Below are 24,125 nucleotides of genomic sequence, written 5' to 3'. Positions count from 1 at the left end.
TTAAACATTCATAAGCTTACCAACTGCACCGTTCAAGTTCTGAAAGATTCTCGCCCTGTGGTCCAAAGTAATGCTGTATTTTTCCTGAAGGACGGAAAAAGAAACATGTTATCAGTGGTGAGATGAGACACTGCTTCTAAAGAGACATTCAATAAATCTGACTGCCTATTTACATGTGCGAGTGTAGTACAAAGGGGTACACTAGACACCCTTATTAAGTATATACAATAAACGGTCACAGGCACGGGCCACAAATGGGAAGCAAGTGTCCCTACAATGTCTGAGCAAACATTAGAGAAAGTATCTCACAGGAGTGCACAGCCACCCAAGCAATCAAGAGGTAACTTTGCCTACCAGCCCCAGTTCCAGAAGTTTAACGTGGCTGTGGTATATTCGGGGGACGGGAGTAGGGAAGTGGCTGAGAGTAGGCAGAGTGTCAAAGGTGGTTAGTTATTACGCCTATTTCGCTCCCACTTCCAGCTCTTGAGAATAAATTACCAATCAAAATATTCTAGGCAGAAGTTGAGATACACATGCGCAAAATGTAAGTAGGCGCATGCACGTGGCACAAAGAAGGGTAGAACATTATTCACCTCATTTGTACATATACATTTTGAGTGACCATTGATTGCCCTGGGCCTGGCAATTCATATGAAAGAACTGCCCAAGAGGAAGCCAAGCAAACCAGACTTTGGGCATTCTAAAAAAAAGCGGAAACATGTTGCTACTATTTTCGTGTCCCCTAAAATGCAGGATCCCAAGCAGGTGTAGTCAGCTATCGTCCTAAAATGTCTCTTGCATGTCCTTTAAAAGGCAACCGTAGCTTACATTCTTTTTCTACCTTTAATGTTAAATGTAGTGAGGGTGATAAGGACAGTGGCGGCTCCGCCGCTACGGTGGAGGAGCGTCGCCCCACTGCTTTGGGAGCAGTGAAGAGGAGAAATTAAATGATAATAATTGAAGGTTATTATCATGTTATTTGTCTGTTCCTAGGTGCGGGGAGGGGCACCAGCATTACTTCAGAGAATCCCTTCCTACTGCTGGAGTAAAGCACTTTACTGTCTGTCCTGGCCCCAATAACCCACAAGAATACATGTTCTTCCCACTCGAGTAAAGCGCGTCTGGGGATGTCCTGGCTGCTGAAAGCACTCAGACAGATCTTCTTGATATCATTAAAGTAAAGCGCTTTGGTGAATGTCCCGGTTGCCAGGACCAGCTCTGAAAATCTCTTCTTATCGATTCAGTAAAGCACTTTAGTGGCTGTCCTGGCTGCCAATATAGCTCAAGAAAACCTTTTCTTACTGCTAGAGTAACGTGCTTCGTTAATGTCCTGGCTGCTGAAAGTACTCAGAGAAAATCTTGTTACTCCTAGACTAAAGTGCTTCGGTGGAAATTCTAGCTGCCAAAACCACCTCAGAAAATCTATTCTTGCTGCTGGACCACAGCAGTTTGGTGGATGTCCTGTCTTCCAAGACCGCCTCAGGAGATTTGTTCTCACTGATAAAATACAGCGCTTTGGTGGATGTCCCGCCTGCTGAGACCACACATGAACCTCATCAACAAGGTCCTACTCTGCACATTTTTATATTTTGAATATCATAACAAGGACCTCGCCACAAGGGGTGAAGCAGCCTTTTACTACCAATAGGACAAGGAACAAACACAAGCAAGAGACAGAAGCAAAACGTGTTTGTTCATAAAACCAAGAGAAAAAACTAAAACATACAAGGAGCCTTACACACAGCGGTAAAAAAGCTTCAATGTGAGGCTGCTGCAGAGCAGAAATACATACATTACAAGAGCACTAGGCCTGGCATATAAACAGAACAATAAGGGAGACTACGGCTAAAGTTCAGAACATAAAGAATTTCTAATATACTTTTTGGGTTTATTTGGATTATAATGACATAAAACCATTGCATCAATATAACAGCATACGTAAAGCAATCAAAAAGAACATTTAAAACACAAATACTAGTTTGAATTCAGTACAGAACTTTTCAAACACTGCCAGAAGCGATTCAAATCTACTTTCTGTACAAGCCTATCAAATTTGCAATTTAGAAATGAATAACTTTATTTTACAACTGCTGACTTTTCAGTCTGTATGTGAAAATTGTTAAAAAAAAACAATAAGAAATATCAGTTGAATAACAAGGCGCACAAGGCTTCCTCATAGATCTTACATTAAAAGCCCTTATAATAGCAAAACTCCCCTTTTTTTCTTGTGTAACAGATGAGTGCAAATGGTAACCTAGTTTAATTCCCATCAACCTTATACAGGCAGGCTCTAGATCGAGATGTGGCATTACCCCTTTTACAATCTGTCACCAACAGGCAGAACTCCTAATCTAAGGCTACCGTGAAGTTATCCGGTGTGGAAGGATACTTGGGGCCTGAATGAGGTGCCGGTTATCCCTTCCGCCAAAATATAAATCCCATTGTAACCTATGGGATTATATTTCGACGGACAGGATATCCGTCATCATTGTGCCGGAGCAACCAATCCTCTGAGATCCGAATCCATCCCCTGGACTCCAGACAAGGCTTTTTCTACTGGAGAGATGCATATTGCCTCTGGACGAGAATAGAAAGGGCTCCAGGTTCTAGGTCTCAATAGATTTACATATTCTAGTCTTAACTGTAAAGCTGTCCCTGGCCTTTAATGTGTCTGGGGAAAGCCAAATGCCAAGGAAGTTTAAGTAGTATCAGGCATTTTATAGATGTTATCCATGGGATCGATATGATGCTCTCGGTGCAAAGAAGATATCTCAAAGTGCCTCCAAAAACTGCCACGTGGGGTTAGTCCGGAGGCATATCCAAAGAAGCATTTGCAATGCAATAGGTCTTGCAGTTACGCGAGTTTAAGCTATTGGCATTGTAAATGACAATGCCTTTTATTTATGTTTTTAAAACTAAAACAAAGATAAAAGTCATTGTTATTTGTAATGTCAAAGCTCAAACTTGTGTAACTGCGAGACCTATTGCATTGCAAATGCTTGGTTTTATTGTGACTCTCAGGTCATGTTTGGCACATTTTAATTCAGTCAGTGAAACTCATTGCATTACTCATGACGGTTTGCCACATTTTCGTAAGCTTTTGAGATTTTTTGGTAGAAGGATCAAAACGTATTTAAAATCAAAGAGGAAAAGAGATCATCTCGACCCATTAAATAAATTAATAAGCTCTTAGGTTCTAGTTTGGCCAAAAGTCTTATCAGACACACTTTAAATTAGACCCCACATGTGTTCCTACACTAGTCCCCTTCGTCAGAAAACATTGAGGGAGTACCAACATTCAGTTCGGATTATTCATCCCACACAATACGAGATCCTGCTAAATCCGTGAAGCAAAAAAAAAAGCACCTGTGCTTTCAACGATTATCTGAATAAAAAAGCTTCAGAGAAATGATGATGCCATAGCATCTCGAGACACGCGTGGAAAGGACCTACGCCAATGTGCATTTGTCCTCATTAAGTGCTTTCATGAGGCTATTTGGGTTAGAAATGGCTCTTCACTGCTAATTATAAGGCAGGCAGGATACTTGCCATGCACCTACGCGATCCCAGGTTTTGAATATCAGACTTTGCACTCTAATGCAGAGGACGACACTGGAATGAAGTGCTAAACGGAAAGTTATAATAAATGGGAACGTTTTTGAAAAATAAATGTGTGTTGATCTCTGACGCAAAGGCAATAACATTTAAAGGGTGATGGTCACAGTAAGCTGCAACGTCCACGTTAGCTCCATTACTCAAATTCAGATGCTGATCAGAAGCCCTACAGCCGAACCCAGTCTGTTGCACACGCATGCACGACTCGAAGAAAATAAAAGAAATAAACAACATGTAGAAAGAAACAGACACATAGGTCCAACTTTGCCAGACCCCAGACAACGAGCACACCTCCGGCCAGTGTGCGTGTGTGGCCACCGATGTAGAAATCAGCGCCGCTGCTAAGCAGTGTACGGTTGTAATTTAAAAAAAAAGTTCTTACCCTCTAGTTAAAGGAGACCTTTTAACGCTACCTGTAGACGATTGAGTCAAGATGGGCCGTCCGACTCCGAGACAGCGCGGTAACAAAAAAGCCTTGTTTTGAATCGGAGGCCAGCGTTTAGCATAAATGCGGACACCAGCCAATGGGAATGATGGGCGGGGCTTTAAGTCCCCTTCCGAATTGTTCTCGATGACAATAAGCCTCACAGAGCGAGGAGCCCAAGTTCCCTCCAGTGATAGGTGTGCGAGACCTAAAAAGTAGAGGTCTAAGCGGAGCACAATGGGAAATGCCTGCTGGAGTAAGTGACAGTAAAGATTTAAAGAACCTTTTTTCAACCGTGGTCAAACAATTCGGAAGTTCGGCCCCTTCCGGTGAACTGAATTATAAATAGTCGGGGCAGGTGAAAAAGCACAGCTGCCAAATTTATGGTTAAATGTTAGATTGTTTCACCTGTTTAGGGCACATGCACAGAGTCCTATATAAATAGACTCTACAAGTAGAACCATAATCATTCCATTAGAAAAATAACGATTTTTAATGTTTTCTTTAGAACCCATTTAAATTATCTGAGACTAATGAATGTTAATAAGTTTTAATTCATTACAGAACTTTTCAAACCCTGCCAGAAGCGATTCAAATCCACTTTCTGTACGAGCCGAGCGTATTAAACTGCTTTTTTCTGCTTTAAGTAATATTGGGATCAACTGATCACCTCTCAATTTAGGAACATGCCTTTATATTGAGATCAGGATGGAGCATGTTTCGGCAGACTCTGGCCGCCCAACCCCAAACGGATGACCTTTTATATCTTCTCAAGATTTTAAACGTTGGGGTAGAATCACCCGAGACATGGGCAACAATGGTGGCCTAACTCTTGATGCTTATTGAAGGGACATGCAAGTGACTAGCCCTTTTTAGGTTTCGCCTGGCGCGCAGGCGAAATCTTATGTTAGAACAGTATGTGTGTTTGGGCCGCCTCTCTCTCCCATTGGCTAGCTCCATAAATGGAGCCTAGCCATTGGAAGAGAAATCTGTCCGTCATTGCCGGAGCAGATTCGTGGGCGTTCCTGAGAATTTTTCGCTTTTGCCCACGTCATGCGGCTGTGGGCGGATTTTTTTTTTTTTTGTCGTCAAGGTTTGTTTTCGTCGTTTCTCTGAAGATGGCGGCCGGGCAGTAGCTTGCCTGCGAAGCTCCGCAGTTTGTGGGCTCAACGCACATTCCAATCTTGCACATCACGGAACAAAAGAGCCAGAGGACTATTGCAGAGGATGCAAGAAATGCTTATGAGATCTCTTCGTATCAGCGGTGCATGCATAGCAACCCAGGCCACTCGAAATTCCCATCGAAAAATATTGCTCAGTCAACAGAGCATTGGCCGATGCTTAACCCCAGCACGGAGTGCCCTCGGCCGCACCAGTACGGAAGACGCACCTAGCCTGGAGGGGCAGGCACCCAACACGGTCTCCTTGCCCGGTGGGAGCCATGCAAACATACATGCAGGGCTGCAGACATATTTCTGCACGCACGCCATCTATGCCTTCTGCATCTGTAGCCTACGAGCCCAAACATCAGCCCGCAGCTGCCGCAATCCCAGCCATTTTCATTTGCGAACTGATTGCTCTTCTCGAGCACCAGACAATGGTACAGCGTGTGCCACCTTCCTTCCCCGGCAGCCACTGTGAAGTTTGCCGACACCCGTCCGTATCACAAACAGAATCGATAAGGGGGAGTCCCCGTTCTGAGCACCATAGCGCACAACCCTGGCAGGCTGGCGAGCCCCTCCCCCACTCATCAGCACCTTACCGGTGCCCCCCCACTGACCTTCCTTCGCCCCTCAGCCAGTCAGCCTCCGCGGGAGCCGGCGACCACCTGCCCGGATCCGGGCCATGCTGCGGGCACAGGGCGCTCTCCACGGTCGACACGCATCCGCAGCGGTGCCTCGGATCCCCCTGCGCCGCCGGGGTCTACACATTGGTATGCCAAAGTTTTTCCAACCACATGCCTTCCATCCTATGTTGTGCATGCAATGTTAAAAGATGTGTATATTTGGCTGTGTTCTGTTGGTTTAGCTTGAACTAAACACGCCTGTTATGGACGTTTTGTTGAGGTGGTTATTCCTGGCCATCTGTTTCACTTTGGTGCTATTTTTATTCACATAATGTTACAACGTGAATGTTTGGTCTATTCTGTTGGTGTAGGTCGAAGTAAACACACCTGGACATAAGCATATTGTTAAGGTGGCAATGCTTAGCACTCTATATGTCTTTGGTGCTGTGTTGTGTGAGTGAAGGTGCCAGTAGTGTGTCTCATTTGTTCTGTTGTATGTTGCACTGTCCTGGTAAAAAGGCATACACTGTAACAGTGCACATCCTGTAAACACAATCAATCATTTCTCTTAGTAGAACTTTAGTTGAGAAAAAAGTGAAAACATTGAAAAGCAAATATGGTACGTTTCACATCAAGGGTGGAACAGATCAGGTGATGTTGCTCAATTCATTGTTGTGCCAGTTTTGTGAGGTTCCGATAACTCCCGAGAACATCATATATGTCTGTTGATGCAGAATATGGATGTTCTGTTGAGGAGGCAATGTTTTGCGAGCTAAATGACCTTGCTGTGTCCACTGTGGAGGTACATTTTCAGTGTCCACATTTAGAGGTGGGAATTCCACTATCTAAGAGGGACATCACCAACGTGGCTCCTACTATGAAAGATACAGCTACTTTGGGTTAGAAACTGCTGCTGCAAGTGCTCCTTAAAGGACTGACCAGCTATATGACCTGGTGCATGCTCTATGCTGTTGTAAGTGATGGGTAGGAGTGGGCTGACACGCACACCTTGCTGCTATTGGTATGTTGTATAGGGCTAGACAAGCACCCTGCTGCCGCTGTTTGTACCAATGCCCGTGGTTCAAAGACTCTGCTGCTGTCACTGCTGTTACACGACTGCGCGTGGCACACACGCTCATCCGTTCAACCTTGCTGCGATATACAGGGACGGATGAGACCAACGCACTCCGGCTGCCTCTGTCCGCGAGTGTAAGGCTGAGCATGTCACATCCACCCTGCTGCTGTCAGTGTGTGTATGCGAGACGCATTCATGGCACTGCTTTCACTATTGTACACGCATGGCTGTAGCACATGCACCTTCTGCTGTCAGCGATGCTGTGTAGGATAGAGCAGGGCACTGCAACCGCTGTCACGGCAACTATAGTCGCACATAACACTCGCTGCTGCTAGAACAAGTTACTATTACAGTGCCACAGCACACAACGCAGACCAGAAAGTTTTTGGTACATTCGCGCAGCATGTGCATTAACCCGCTGGCCTTCCCTCCCAGTTTTAGTCATGGAACATTGCCTTGACAACGAAAGGCATGTTTTTATTTTCCTTATTATTTTCACACGCATGAAATGCCCGGGTTGTGCCACACAGATTGTGCTGAGATAATGCAAGGCACTGGTGCATGCATTACAAAAGACTAATTGCCCAGACAGCAAAACGTACATTCCTATGGTATGCATTACCGCCTTTCAGTATATTATTAAGCCGGGCATGTGGGGTGAGTTCATAATGTATAATCTGACAGTTTATAAAATAACAATGTTTGAAGTGTGTAAATGCCCGCTAAGAATCTGAGTGGTGTACTAGCTAGATTGCAAATCCGAGTACAACAGATTACCTTAAAACGGGGCTCAACATTTTTTTTTGTTATGTGGCCCTAATTTGCAGATGTTGGTCTACTGTGCTATATGGCACCATTGTCTAGGCTTGCATTGTGTGTGGAGCTGTGTGTGTGTGTGTGGGGCTCTGTGTGTTGTGTGTGTGGGGGGCTCTGTGTGTGTGTGGTACTGTGTGTGTGTGTGGCTGTGTGTGTGTGATGCTGTGTGTGATGTGTGTGTCTGTGGCTGTGTGTGGCTGTGTGTGTGGCTGTGTGTGTGTGGGGCTGTGTGTGTCTGTGTGGGGGGCTCTGTGTGTGTGTGTGTGGCTCTGTGTGCGTGTGGCTGTGTGTGTGTGTGTGGGTGCAAATGCAATAGGTCTCGCATTTGCGAAAGATTAAGCTATTGACATTGTAAATGACAATGCCATTTATTTATCTGTTTTCAAAACCAACACATAAATAAACAATTTGTCATTTACAATGCCAATAGCTCTAACTTTGTCATAGGCGAACCCGTTGCATTGTAAATGCTTGTTGAGTGCTGCTCTGTCCGTTCTCATTTGTTTTGGAGCCTATGCGCCCATCATCCCATGATCCCCCCACTGTGAGGATCTTTCACGGTGCCCCCCACCTCCTCATCTTCCCCTGTCCTGAGGAAGACCCCCTGTAAGATTTTCAGAGAACGACTGCATTTTGGGGTCGAAACGTCGACATATCCTGAACTTGCCAGCTCATTCATCAGCGATTCTTGACTGAGACATTTTTGTAGCATGGCCGTGTAATCTAATAATATTGTTTGGATTCATGTGTTATGTAGAGCCATTCATTGATGAGGATCACAAGATTTTCACTTTACTTTTGTCCTATACCTGTTCACTTGCACATCTATCACCTGACACCCTTTCTCTTACACACCTTCTTCTCCACTTGGGACACTCATTTATTTGAAAGTTTTTTTATTCCATAGTATGTTCATTGTGATTAAATAACAATGTACTACATTTATCGCTTTTGCTTGATATGTTTTTGATTTTTCTTTATATTGTGTCCAAGGTAAATAATTTTGTACTTGGACCACTCCCATATTGTACTGCTATATACCCAGGGCCCAGGGACAATAATTGGGTCTACCCTTACGATAACGTTTATATTGAGATCAGTAATACAAATATTACAAATATAAGGGGCTCAAGTACATCCTTGGTGAACTCCCTTTATGATTATGAAGCTCTTTATAAGTTTTCCTTCCGAAGCATGTAGGAAACAAGTCTTGGTGCCCAGATGTATCAAGTGGGCCAGCTCCATCAGATCTGGTTCGAACATCATTATTTTCATGTTAATAAGCCAAGGTCTGCCCACCACATCAAAAATACTCTTGAATCCAAAAACGCCCAAAAAATTAGCCTTATTTTTAAGGTGCATATATTTCAAAATGATGGCTTGAGAGTAAAATGCTTGATCCACTGTCACATGCTCTTAAGAAACTTGCCTGAGCATTGGTCAGAACTCTTTATTCCTCAGCCCACTCCTGAAATCTCTGCAAGATAAGTTTAACATAACATAACATGTGTATTTGTAAAGCACACATTCAACAGAACGGGTATCTTGGCGCTGAATAAAATATATTTATTGTTACCCAACTCAATGGTACTCATTTTATCGACCTCAGAAGGATGAAAGGCTGAGTGGAGTCGTCTGGATTTGAACTTGTGACCATGAGGTTAAACACAGGACCCTACAGTCCACTAAGCCAGAAGACCCACCTGCCAAAATGTTTCCCACAAAAAGTTCAGGAGTGACACTGGGTGGTAGTTCCGTGGGATTGACGTATCACTTTTTCCGTGTATGGAGATTATACATTTTCTCCTCCGGATTCATGGTATAAAGCCAGACCTTACTACTGCATTGGGTGTTTTCAGTATAAAACCACAACAATGCAGCAAACACTGCTGTAGAATTTCCTTAGTTACTTATCGGGACCAGGCACTTCACCCAATTCAATAAAGGTAGGGCTCTCTTGACTTCAACACAATATCTGTGTCATAAGAAGTTTGGAAAGTAAACACTCATGTCTCCCCATGAATTAAGAATGTGTATTAGGACCAACAACCCTGTGGCCCCATGTACCAGACTTCCATAGCTGCAATCACTTGTTCAAAAACGAGAATAGACAGTGAGATATTGTTGGCTGTCAATGCTTCAAGCAAAGGCAGTAGTGCAGCGTTACCAAATACATTTCCACTCAAGTACTCTTATGTAATTGATGCGAACAACATTCCTTTTGCTCGAATCCCTGGAGTGGGGGATAGGGTCATTCAAAACATGGAACGTAGATTAGAACTCATCCTAGCAGCACATGAAGGGATAGCCTCTGCCCATGCAGGTGTTTCTGCAACAGTATCTTTACTAAAGCAGAGATTTTGGCGGCCTGGCATTAGGAAACAGACCAAATACGTTCTTATTTCTTTCTACTGCTTACGCTGTACATAATATATCTTGCATACTATCGTACGATTGTAACAGCTCATATCTCTTACATGAGAAACAAGAATGTTCAATAAATCCTTTTACTGAAAAGCCAGTCTATTCTAAAACTGTTATGTGTTGTTTCCACGATTCTTAGAGTGTTCCGATTCTAAAGAGAAACAAAGTTGGCATGTTTATGTGGTTGCCAGAAATGACTCCCTTCTTGTTTACAAGGAGTTTCTAGTGGCCTCTGAGTTAGCTGGCACAAAGTAATTAAGCTTAATATACTCGATAGGGGCATACTGACCTCAGTCCTATGCCAAATCTGTATGGTATATTATTCTAATGTGCAGAAACTTTTAGGGAGATAAGAACGACACTACAGAAGGGTTGATCTAGGGGTGGGAAGTCCATGGGTAGGTAGGGCCTGGACGGCGCCAGCTTCGACATTGGATGGCACTGGTTCGGAGTCAGGAATGACGATGGGCTTGTAGAACAGCTCTGGTGACGTTGGGGACAGCGCCAGAATCAAGGAAGCTGGGGTGGAAAAAGGCACCCGTGACCGGGTCAGTCCTGATATGGGGGTGGACCCGGAGGGCCAGGCTGGTTTTGGGGGCAAACCTGCTGGGGCAGCCCAGCAGGGGCACCTCTCAGCTCCACAGGGCCCAAAGGTACGCCAGAGTGAGTCCGTGGCCCAAAGATGGCGTGTGCGGCGTTCTAAGATTCTTTAAGTTGGGTGCGTGCAGCTCTAGGCTCCAAGGAATTTGGGATATCGTGGACAGGGCCTGGGCACTGGCTGTGCAGGTTATGTGTGAGAGCAGGGCCTAGGAGCACAGCATTTGGACAGGGAAGCCAAATAACACTTCAACTTCTTCTTCTTGAACTTACGAGACTCGGAGGAAAGGGTCTTGGACTGTGAAGATGATCTTCTGCAGGAAAGGCTTCGGGAACGCCCTTGTGATCACCCACCGGAACAGGGGCAGGAGCAGTCTTCTGTTGTGCCGCCAGGAGCTTCATCGCCCATTCACAAATTGCCTTCCGATTCATGGACTTGCAGTCGGAGGAAGCCTTGGGTCGTGGCTTGACCCCAAGTACTATGGGCAATCAACGTGCGTGTCAGAGATAGACAGTCAATGACATTCTCCACATGGTTTAAAGCACATGGGTTTGCTGGGAGACATGCTCCAGGCACAATGAGGGCAGAGTTCAAAGAAGAAGATTAAAAAGTGGTCAAAAAACTGAGCAAGGGAGCTCTCCAGATCCATGTCTTTGGCGCTGAAAGAAAAGAACTGATGTCAGCATGTCGGGTGGAGCTTATATGGGCACTGTGCCATCATTTCCAATGTGGATTGCGTTGATGCTGAGCCAATCAACACCACCTACTGGCGAAAAGAGGTACTGCTCAAGATTTCTGGATCTAGTCTGACAACTGGGGAATATTCTAAGGTGACAAATCTCTGGTTAGAAAGCTGTATCAGAAATAGGGGATGACCAAGCAGAAAGGGACGAATTGCCGACACTAGATAATTGCATGAAACTTATGTAAAAAACAAACCATCTGTATCTATGTCCACAGGCTGAAATTCTAAGATGTAAGTAAGAAAGGAGAACCAATTGAATGGAAAGATAAGAATAATGGTCAAGTGATAATCATGTAATTGATTTTAAATTAAGTGTTAACTTCCAGCTCATTGCTCTCCATTGCTATGAGATGCAAATTTATAAATAAAATGAATGGATTGCGATGGCGTTTCACCCATAGGACTACGCAAGCGGCAAGTGTTTAATCCATACTATACTAATATAATAAAGAGAGAGCCCAAACCTTTGAGGCGGGTAATCTCAGGACCCACAGCACCAATCAAAACACCCAATACAGCGTTGGAAAGGGCAGTTGCAGCAGAAGGACATAGGCTATACAGACGCTCACCATATACATTTAAAAGGTAAAAGAACTGTGCCAGCAAAGTAGTCCCTTGTGGGCGTGTCTGGGTTGTGCTGTAGGCGTGTGGTACGTTCCGCCCTTCATGCCATGTCTCATATCGTGTGCTAATCCCACCCTGCTCCCTTTAAATACCCCTGCACCCCATAATCATAACCCACCCTTACTCCTTAAAATACCCCAACACCCTTAAACACTAACCCATCTTAACCCTATAAATATACCCTGTACCCCAGAACCCAAACCTATCCCTAAACCCTAAAAATACCCCTGTACCCCAAAACCGAACCTAGCCCTGAACCCTATAAATACCTCTGTACCTCAAAACCCAAACCTAGCCCTGAACCCTAAAAATACCCCTGTACCCCAAACCTAGCCCAGAACCCTAAAAATACCCCTGTACCCCAAAACCCAAACCTAGCACTGAACCCTAAAAATACCTCTGTACCCCAAAACCCAGACCTACCCCTGAACCCTAAAATACCCCTGTACCCCAAAACCCAAACCTACCCCTGAACCCTTAAAATACCCCTGTACCCCAAAACCCAAACCTACCCCTGAACCCTAAAAATAACCCTGTACCCCAAAACCTAGCCCTGAACCCTTAAAATACCCCTGTAACCCAAACCCACCCCTGAACCCTAAAAATACCCCTATACCCCAAAACCCAAACCTAGCCCTGCACCATTGAGAAGTGTGGCTCAATGATTAGAGCGGCAGACCCTGATGCAGAGGTCTAGCCCGGGACCAGGGTTCAATTCCCCGCCTCGGCGGGTCTTGGGCTCAAAATTCCACGGACCTGATAATTCTCGCCTCAGTGCCTATTCCAATCATGGAGTCCCACTCTGCAACTCTGGGCAATAGCTTGCTTAATCTTCACAACGGCCCCCACAACGCGAAGGATGCCTGGCCTCCACCTTGGGGGTGCCCAGGAGTGGACGCCTCACGGGGAAAGCCAGGATGGGTTCCACAGCGGTATTCGTACAAGCGCCTTGAGACCCTTGCGAGTGAGTAGTGCGCTATACAAGTATCAATTTACATTTAGATTTAACCCTAAAAATACCCCTGTACCCCAAAACCCATACCTATCCCTAAACCCTAAAACTACCCCTGTACCCCATAACCCAAAACCATATCTGAACCCTTAAAATACCCAAACACCCCAAAACATATACCTAAGTACCCCAAAACATATACCCCTATACCGATACTTACCTTATCCAAACATTTAAAAAAAACATGCTTTTACCATTCATGAATTTACAACTAATTTTTTTGTAAATGTATGCGTGGTAAAAGCATATAAAATGTAATACCATGCGTTATAATGGCATTGCGGAGTCATGGTACTTTCGTAATGAAAGTAGGCGGAGTGATGGTATGCGGAAAGAAAGTTGCGGAATAATGAGTGTTTACCCTCCCCCGGTAAGTACATTGGTGGCACGGCGGCCCACATCTCCAGCAACATACTCATATTTTTTCACCACCCATTTGAAAAATGCACAGGTCTCTCTCATTGATGGCCAGCACCGACATACACTTTTAGACACATCTCCCGCCACAAGTTCTAGAATTGCGAACTTTCGAGCTGGGGAGCTACGTTCAAATCTCTGTATCAGCTCAACATCCTGTGATTCCAGGCAAATCGCTTTGTCTCCCCGTGCCTACCACAAATGAATGTGTTCTTCTGTAATGTAAATTGTGCTCATGCCATGTTGTCGAGTTTGCGCTATATAATATTGCAAGGAAAAATAAAGTAGGGAAACTCGAGTTCACACTCTACTGAACGCGCACTCTTAAGTGCCTCAGCATTGCACTGTGAATCCGAGTGTTTCACAGGCCGGTCACAGATAAGAAATGCTATCAAAACGAAATCCTACAAAACAATATACTACTGGCCGGCAGCAATTCATACCCGGACAACGTTGGGACGGGCTGCTAGTGCTCAATAAGTCAATAAAACGTTCCCCTTTAATACAACAGAAAGTAGGTTTAGTAAAAAGAAGATCCCTTGTTGGGGCAGGATTCAACAGTGGAAAGAATATGTATCTAACATTTAATCGCCTCAACAAATAGAGAAACAAAAGCGTTTTAAATGGATCTGACTGCTACATGTAAAATATGTCATTTTTCAAATCTACATGTCTAGGCCTGTTTCTGCCAGAGGAGTTCTTATTCAATGCCCAAACGCAGTATTCCAGCTAGCTTATACTAAAGCACACACATTCTACACTGGATTGTGAAAGGATTACTTAAGCAAACCCAATTTTCATTATGGATCATGCTTTTAGTAGCCGTCTTGTTCCAGGATTTTGTTCTAGACCAGCTTCGGCATTTCCAATGGAAAGATATGGCTTTACCCAGGCAGGGGTACAAGTACTTTTTGCTTCTCCACCACTTCTGAAAAACTCAGTGATTCAAAACAGAGAACATGCATGTGGGCCAGTGTATAAAAAAGGTGCACCCTAGTTAAGTTATGACATGCGTCCACGGATGAGGCTAAAAGCATGCATTCAGTACGGTTCATGAAGGAGAAGAGTTTGATTTAAGAAAGTCCCTCTGTGTTCAATGTCCACTAAGGGAAAGTAGTGAGCTCAAACATATATATGAACAGGAATAAATTACAACATATTTGCCAAAGTTATCACATGCCTCACTCCTGCAAGATGGACAGCCATGAAGTGGATAACGTGATCCGCAGCCCAATTCCCAATTCAAAGTCATATTGTAGAATGAATTCACCCACAGGACACAGACTCAATTTCCTATTTATCTAGTGATATTTGATCCAGTGAAGGCATGTTTCTATTGGCCAGATGAACCTACTTTCACACCAAAGGTTTTATTTTGTACGTGTACAGGGGACAACTGATCTGGGCCAGAAGGTAACATACTTGAATGTTTATTATTAAAGAAAAGGCTACATAAAGTATCACAGATACAAAGAATCCATTGCCATGTTTCCCGCCTGTAGCTAGAAGGGCAATCTATGCCATAGAACTCCGTTCCTGCTGGTGTACAGTTTATTTTCTGTTATGAGCCTCCTGTGTTCAGCATGACAGGCGACAATCTGACTAACGAGATGGCCTCCGAGTGGGAGAAAATGTGTTTTTCTAAAGCTCGTGCTAGGTTAGAGAAGATGATGTTCTCTTAGGGGATGCTTTTTAAAGAAGCATCCCGAACCGTGGCCCGGGGCTCGGTATCCCAAAGCCTGCTGAAAGCGTTCGCAGACTGGGAGCTGCTGGCAATAGATTTTCCTGTTGGTTTTCAGAGGGACCAATGCACAATTCTCCTAGCTGTTTCTGCTCCTGAAGAGTTTGGGTTTTGGCTCCTTTGTATTCTGACTTGCAGGTTGAGTACAATGGAGATTTCAGCTCTTGATTTAAAAAAAAGAACCCCCATCAAAACCCAGCATTTCATTTCAGCCTGAGGCCCACCACTTACTCATTCTTTGCCCACAACTAATGCCCAAAGACCCCCATCAGCCCCATGATTACTTTAGCTGACGGCTTAGTTAATCTTAGAGCATGGATTACGATAGGGGGCAGGTATAAGTAAGTCTGTCTCCTATAGAAAATGTTCTGGTGGCTACATAATATCCCTGAAGATTCCTCACCTTAAGAATAGCCCTGGCAGACTGGTCCAGAAAGCTGTTCCTAGGAATAGTGCTTAAGCACGGCCACCCTCCCCACAAGACGTTCGAGTACTCGGAACACCAACCGGCGTATTGATGCCTGGCATCAGTTACTGGTACCTTTTTCGCACCGTGAAAATTACAGTATGCAGTAGGTTTTGATATCTTGGAATCTTATTAATCATAGTACTAACTCATGAAGGGACGAGGGACGGCAGTTGAGAAAGTCTTGCAGCACAGTGTTGTAAAAGTATCCATGAGTGTGTTTCTAAACCGTGAGGCAGTTATGTTTATCAAAAATATAGAGGTATGACCACATGGGTGGCTGGCAGATGACAGCTGCTGGAATACTTCTGGGAAGTCATGGCACTAGTGGAGTGGGCAAGAATACACTCAAGGGGGTCTTTCTTGGCCAGGGTAGAAGCTCTTGAAATACCGTATGACGGATGTGAAATGCCCTGTTTAACTCCTGCAAAGTTCACAGAACGCTGATCACCCACTCAGTACTGTTGAGAGTGACCAATGTAACAAGATGCCACACATCTCTGATCCAGACTATGTAGGAAACTCCTTCTCTTTGGTGGGATGAGCAGGAAGGAAGAATGAAGAAAGAGAAAAATATTGGCCCATCTGAAAGGCAGAATCCATCTTGAGTAGGAAGGCTGGGCCAGTAGGAAGGACCGACTTATCTGGGTAGAAAAAGATGAAAGGTGGACAAGCTGAGAGGACCCAAATTTCTCCAACCTTCCTGACTGGTGTTATTGCCAAAAATAATACTGTCTTCAGGGTAAGAGATTGAACTAGGCAACTGTGCATTAGCAGTGCCATGAAGAAGACAATATAATATTCAAATCCCACCGAGGAATAGAGTGTGAGGAAACCAGTAAAACAAGCCTTTGAGAATATGCGCTACTAGTAATAATGAATGGTCGGGAAGGTGCACGAAGGCAGACAGGACAGCCAAATAAGCTTTAACCGTTGCTACTGCCAGCTTCTGCAGGGCAACAGCAGAGTGAATGATAGGTCCAAGGAAAGGCAGGAATGTAAAGGATTCAGGGCTCCTGACTGATGAGAAAATGTATGCCAGCAACCTATATGAATGAACTTAGTAGCTGATTTCCTGGATGTCAACATAACACCTGCAGCCTCACCAGGAAGAAAACAGGACTTTAGGTGGGCCAACAGATCGGCGTATCAGATCCTCCTTGTCCAATCTTCGCACACCTTCCATATACTTTGTATAGAAGCAAAATCAGTGAAAACGGGTCCAGCACGCCCTGAGACCAGCTGAAGGTACACCCCAAGGAACCATTCAGAAGGAAGTGTATGACACAAACCTGAGAACACTTCCTGGTCCGAGAGTGGTGAAGAGAGCCACATATGGACAGCCCAATCTGGAGAAGATCACGTCTGTCATTTTTGGATGTAGTTACCACTCGTGGCCCTCCAACAAGAGGTGAAAGAGTATCTATTCTCCCATCGTGTGAACTGGCGAGATAAGCCACTCCCGGAAAATGTCCAATTTGCTGCATCTCCTACCTTAGCTGAATTGCCTCACAATACAGGCTTCATCACTCTGCACCAGCTTGTCTGTTTGACGGCCATGGTGGTATCCTTCAGAATCGGAGGGAGAATCTTCTTCATGGCAATGAAGCACACCCGCAGCTTCAGCACATTCATGTGCAGGTGATGCTCTGATGCAGACTAAAGGTCTCATGCCACCATGTCAATTAGATAGGCAGTCCAGCAAGGATACACTCAGACCACACTAACCGGTGCTTGCAGAAGGCTGAAGGTGCAGTGCACCAGAAGTGTGTAGAGTTACATCCCCCAGTGTATATCTGGATGCACTCAGAAAATCTGGACCTGAGTCAAGAGGCTCCTTTGATGTAGTCCCTGGAGGGCCCTCATCAGCCATTTAGCATTTGGTAATAACAGGATACATTAGGTCATGGGACCAAGCAGTCATAAGAGATGCAGAAGCTGGAGCTGTGTCCAACTCGAAAATCTCAGTATCATCTCCTGAATATTCACGATCCAATGGGAAGGAGGAAATGACTTTATGCAGGTCACGTTCAGCACTGATACTACGAGGGTAAACCTCTGCATTAGAGTGAGGGAAGAATTTTGAGCATTGATTTCAAGCCCAAGTTGTGAAGGAGAGGCATCTTGCACTGAAGGTGTGTATGTATGTGTTGACACTTGTGGAGAGTAAACTAATCGCAAGAGCGTTGAACAGGGTGCATGATGCCCAGGAAGATACCATCTTTGGGAGAAGGTCATGAGTAGGCTTTCTCGTCTGGGTAATGCTCCTTAAAAAGGTGTGTTGTCAGTTTTCTTTCTAAACTGGAGGAGAATCAGCGTCCCTGGATTGGCTTAGAAAGTTGTCTCTGCGAGGACTGAACTGCCCTGGACTAGCTGCAAAATATTCCATACTGTTGGCTGAACTGCCTCAACGGGAGGCCAGGCACCGCGAGAGCCATAGCTCTACTGTTCTTAAAGTGTTCAGAGGAAAAGACCACTTTCACTCAAATTAGCCCTTGCCATCGAGGGGCATATCCATGAGAGTGGTCTCTATACCTCTTGAGAAGCAAGTGCAATGCATCCAAGTGTGACGGTGCAACAGAGGGACATAGCCACGGATTAAGAAACATTGTGTGCATTGTGTAGCGTCCAGCTGACACTTCAAGATCTGTTAGGAAGCATCCAAACTGTTGTTAACAAAATAGGTAATTGGGTTTCTTCATGGATAGTAGGCAAATCAATGTGGGATTTGACAATTTCCAATGGGTTTGGAAATATTGGCCCAGAGGCCAGGGTCGTTCACTGTGCAGGGGGCAAAATCATCAAAGGCAAATGAAAAGGTGCTGTGGGAAAGGCATTCGGATTTAGCTTTAAGGAGAACCTTGGACTACCAGGCTTTCCAATGAAGGGTGCGAGGACAAAGTGTCCGTTAACCAGGGTTCTCCTATTGTGTCTGACTAGGTCTATTGACTGCTTTACCTAAAAAAAAGTTTTTTTACACACTGAGACGAAAGGATCCAAAAGGGTCTCATTAATTGGGAGCAACGACTCCACTACTGAGGTGAATGGTTGCAATACCTCCAGCAAAATGTTAGATTTTGCCTCCACAGAGCTCGCAGTCTATTTCAAGGTTTCAGCTGCTTTTTCTTGTACAGTGGCGAAAGAAGAAATTTTTTCTGAAGCCTCGTCCGAGGAGTAAGGGGTGTTCCCATCTGATGAGGTATCCAGGGTACTCCCTTTTCCAAATCCAGATGCAAATCAACATCAGTGTTATAGAGTGGAAGGAGGTTATAAGTCTCACACTCCTCATCCTCTCTGCAGCACAATCCTTAGCAGGCACTGCAAACATCAGAGTTGAACCCTAACCACTCCTCTATCCAGGCAACTCTCTGAGCTCTGGGAAGGTTTCCCACCAAGAGTTTGTCATTGGACAACACCCTTAGTTTGGTAGGTAGCATTGTGGTCGGCTCCGAGAGCAGCAACTATGTCACTGCTGAAGGAGTTTGGCACCTTTGAAGACTTCGACTTCTTTGGTGTGAGGGATAGAGCAGCAGAAGTATGGCATCAGAAGGTATCTGGATCAGAGTCACCAAGCCCACAGGATTGTACTCACCTTTGGATGAGGCTGAGAAGGTACCGGAGTCGCCCTGAACACAGACAACATTGCCAGCAAGAAGGCCTCAACCTGCGCTACATTGATTGATAGCACCGAAACTGCAGTCTTATCTTTTTCAGCATTGGGATCTTCTCTGATGAGGAGTCAGGTGTTGGGGAATGGCATCTAGACTCCAGTATTCTTAAGGTGAGAAATGTGCAGGGAAATGTATTCTACAGAAATGTGTACATTTACATTTTAGAATCAAAATGTGCAGGGTGTAAAAAACAAATAAAAAATCACAAAAATCTGCAATTTCAAGATGCAGAAACCCAACCAAAGATGAGTTACAAATAAGCATGGGTTAAAATAGGGCTATCTGATTGCACAGAGAATTGATGAAAAGCAAATTACAAACACATTATATTCAGACTAACTGAAGGGGAGACTTTGGTGCCAGGACTAAAGTGCTTTCATGGCTGTAATTCAAAATGAGTCAGGAATTTCACAACTGGAACCTGTAGTACAATGAAGAATAAAAGGAACAAAAGAGGACTATATGCAGTAACACTATGTGCTCCAAGAAACAAGCAAAGAGTTCTGTTACTCACCCGTAGGACGGGATCAAGGTAGACTTTGGTATAGAAGAGCTGGTCATCATCATCATCCTTATACTTCCACTGCTGAACAATGTTGTGGATGTAGGGAGCATAACCAATAAACCCTAGGACCAAGTAAAGTGAAAACAATAGGGTTTTAAAGATAAGAGGCACAAATCAATGCTCACAATGATCAACTCATCCGTCTAGTGATCAGGTAAGGCGAGTGTGCAAGCTCCTTTTCTGGAGCTCAAGCACATACACATAGTTGGCATTCTTAGGAGCCTTCTTTGCATCCATGTGGATAACTTACAAACCCATAACATGCCCCCACCCTTCAGTATTGGGAATTGATTTAAATGATAATCTTACTCCAACCGCTTCCTCACTAAATGACCGCTGAGGCATGAGTGGGCTACAGCTTAACTCCACTTCTAGGATTCCACCAACAAGTACGGAAGAGAGAGAACAAGAATCATGTGGGGGTGGGTAGGCAGGGCAATTACCCCCACTTTTATTGTTCTGGACCCTCTAATAAAGTGACAGTCTATTTACAAGATATCCTCTACTGAGGTCTACTTGATAATGGGCAAGTCTCAGAACTGAAAGTGTCCTGTTTTTTTCCTCTTTCACTCTGACTTTGCCATCACCATTCTCTCTTGGTGTTTCCCTAACTTTTCTATTCCTCCCTTCTCCCCTTCGATCCCTCAGTTTTTCTCCTACTCTATGTGCATTCTCCTAATCGCATCCTCATTCTTCTCAGAATCCCACTCCCTTTCTAGCAATGAACAATAATCTAATTTGCCCATCACTCTTTAGGTCCCGGCTCTCACCAACCCCCTTTAACCTTTTTTGCCGCCCTTCCTCTATTCTCTCTTCTGCTTATCCTATTCGGCCTTCCTTTTCCTCTTCCTGTGCACCCCTCGCCATACCACTCTATAAATCTTTTAAGCAGCCCTTTTTTGCTTAAAAATCCCAAGAGCAGAGCCATGTCACCTTCAATAATCTCATTTGTCAGTACAATTGTTTTGTCAACCCCTTTGTTTAATCACATTTTCCATATTAAGGCGCAAATTCCATGGCTATAACTTGGTTTAACACAAGTACAGCGAAACAGAGAATTAGGGGGTAATAGTGGAATAATCTATCACATTAAAAAGGTTGTTCTAACACCCAGAGGCAAAAGTACTGGAGAGGAATCGCCATTCAATCAATCTTTGCCACACGGCTCAACAAACATGCAACCATGCTCAAGAACCAAGGTAAGACCCAAACACCAGATGCATCAGTTACCTCCAGAGTTCAGAAAGCGCTTCCCAAAGTTAACGGGGGGATATTTTTCTGCCAGTGACCACTCCGGCCAACAGAAACCCTCTGCTGAAAAGACAACCTTTTGGTTGAACTGCAAGAATTTCCAGATCAGTTCAGTCGGACTGGCCGCAAAGATGACGTCATAGCTAGAAGAAACAAAGAGAAATCAAAATAGCATTGAATGTTCACAAATATGTTAAACAAAAAAAAATTAAAAATGCAAAATAGGGTTACTGACCACAACTACATTGGATCCACTGTGTAAAAAAAACTACAATGATACAGGCCTCTGCGACGCAAAGGAACGCAAAACGTACTCAGACTAAAAAGCATAAAGATGGAAGGGCTGGCAAAGAAAGTGATTGGCTACTCTTGTCAACCAGTTCAGTGGGAAAAGTGTGCTGAATCCTGGGCAGCCTGTATGTAAAGGGATGTGGAGTGCTGCAGAAAAGAGAGAGTGGAAGAATGGAGTTGTAATTAAGAGGTTCATCAGTTGTGGTTGTTGTCCTTCAGTAAAACAATATTAGAAGTGGACCAGTTGACTTTATGTGAGGATTTAAATGCATAGTCATAAGCACTTGCAAAGACTAGCAAGCCCATCCCTACAAGTAGATGCGGTGGAAGAGTCAGAGATTTACACTGTAGTTTTAAGCAAAGCGATTTCTAAGGAAAGCCTGTCCTACTTGAGCATCTGCCTTGGCATCAGAATCTAGGCAGTAATGTATTGTGAATGTGTGGACCGACTTCCAAGTAGCCTCCTTAAAAATCTCCGAAATGGGTACATTACAAAGCAAAGCTGCAGTAGCTGCCTTACCTCTGGTAGAATGAGCCCTAGGCTTACTAAAAAGGGGTTTGTTAGCTTTCTGATAACAGAGTAAAATATACGAAATAATCCACCTGAAGATAGATTGTTTAGAAGTGGCTAGCCCTGTACAGAGAGAACCATAGTTTACAAATAACTGATTCAATCTCCTTATTTTGTCCAGATAAAATTTCAAAACCCTTCTTACATCCAGGGAATGTAGCGATCTCTCCGCCGGAGAAGATGGATGCTGGAAGAAAGTAGGTAAAGTAATTTGGTGTACGTGAAAATCCTAAATTACCTGAGGAAGGAATTTCGGATGAGTGCTAATAACTACTCTAGGTGTATGAAAGACTGTATACGGTTCTTGACAGCAAAGTGCCTGAAGTTCACTAACTCTGCGGGTGGAGGTGATAGCCACAAGGAAAGCTGTCTTCCAGGACAGGTGGTGAAGAGTTGCCTTATGAATAGGTTCAAAGGGCTCTTGCATTAAACGAGAAAGCGCCACATTAAGCTCCCAAGGAGGAGAAGGACTTCCAATGGGAGGAAAAACTTTTTTCAAACCTTCCAAGAAATCTTTAATAACAGGAATTCTGAAAAAGGAAGTTTGTGAAGGGCATTTCCTGTAAGCAGTAAAGGCTGCCAAGTGAACCTTAATGGAAGACAATTGGAGGCCAGATTGTGCTAGGTGGAGCAAGTATGCAAGTATGACATCTTCCTAGTAAGAGGTAGGATCTTTATTCCTCAATGAGCACCAGATACAGAATCTCTTCCATTTGTGAGCATAAGCAGAGCATGTGGATGTCCGCTTAGCTTCCTTAAGAATGTCCATGTAGCTTTGAGGTAAGTTCAAGTGTCCATACTGCACTAGGTCAGGAGCCATGCTGCCAAATTCAAGGAGGCGAGGTTGGGGTGTACCATCTGACCTCCGAATTTCGTTAGCAGGTGTGTTTTGCATGGTATTCTGAGATGAGGACAGATGGACCGTTGAAGGAAGTCTGTGAACCACCACTGACGTAGCCATTCCGGGGCTATGAGAATCATCTTGGCCCGTGATTGAGAGAGCTTGATAAGAACTGTCAGGATCAGGGGAATCGGAGGAAAGGAGTCGAGACATTTGCCTGACCAGTTGATCCATAGAGCATTCCCCAGGGTTCCCGGGTGGTAGAACCTAGAGGCGATGTTTTGGCATTTTCTGTTTTCTGCAGTGGAGAATAAATCGACCTCCGAAGTACCCCAGTTTTCGAATAAGTCTCGTACCACGTCGTTATTTAGGACCCACTCGTCATTTTCCTGCAGAAGTCTTCTTAGTGGCTGAAGAGGGGTGAAACCCCGAAACCGGTCCTAGGATGCTTATTTCCGGTCCAGGAAGGTCCAGGAAGGATCTGGCTTGGCAGTTCGGGCAAGACTGTTCCCATGAGGCACAGGGTCAAGACTGATTTGCATATGGCCAGGTGTAAAACTGGGGTGGAACGATGAGCAAAAGAATGATGGATTTAACCCAGATCTCTTGACTGGGGGTAAATGTTTTGATTTGTTCTGCATTCCGTCCATCAATTCTGTGTCTTTTGCTTTCTCGCCCTAAGTGCGCCAGGTATGCCCAGAAGTCAATCCTGGGCTCACTGTGCCACTGGAATCAAGCTATCCTGGCTGAAGAGGGGTGAAACCCCGAAACCGGTACTAGGATGCTTTTTTCCGGTCCAGGGAGGACCTGGCTTGGCAGTTCGGGCTGGACTGTTCCCATGAGGCACAGGGTCAAGACTGATTTGCATATGGCCAGGTCTAAACTGGGGTGGCATGGTGAGCAAAAGAATGATGAATTTAACCCAGATCTCTTGACTGGGGGTGAATGTTTTGATTTGTTCTGCATTCCGTCCATCAATTGTGTGTCTTTTGTGAGTCAGCCTGACCATTTTGAACAATTGGGAGATGGGTTGCCGTTATGGTCAGATTTCTGGCAAGAAGCCACTTCCATATTCTCTCTGCTTTCTGAGGCAATGGTCTGGATCTCAAGCCTCTCTGCTTGTTGAGGTGGAACATTATTGTAGTATTGTCAGTCTGTACAAGCAGGGAGTTGACCTGGAATGATAGTTGAA

The 24,125-nt window shown here is 44.5% G+C and overlaps 1 protein-coding gene across 1 annotated transcript in view; it reads right to left on the bottom strand.

Moving 5' to 3' along the window:
- The window catches only part of PLOD3 (procollagen-lysine,2-oxoglutarate 5-dioxygenase 3), a 294,630-nt gene that overhangs the window by 157,549 nt on the left and 112,956 nt on the right, over positions 1–24,125 (bottom strand). Inside the window, exons 4-6 of the mRNA XM_086946045.1 lie at positions 21,210–21,373; positions 19,929–20,041; positions 21–84 (exon numbers count right to left, since the gene is read on the bottom strand). Of these exons, the coding sequence (XP_086802171.1) occupies positions 21–84; positions 19,929–20,041; positions 21,210–21,373 (341 nt within the window). The remainder of the gene's footprint in view (positions 1–20; positions 85–19,928; positions 20,042–21,209; positions 21,374–24,125) is intronic.

The sequence above is a fragment of the Lissotriton vulgaris genome, chromosome 12 (assembly GCF_964263255.1).
Source record: "Lissotriton vulgaris chromosome 12, aLisVul1.2, whole genome shotgun sequence".
NCBI lineage: Eukaryota > Metazoa > Chordata > Amphibia > Caudata > Salamandridae > Lissotriton > Lissotriton vulgaris.
This window is presented reverse-complemented; position numbering and strand designations above follow the sequence as displayed.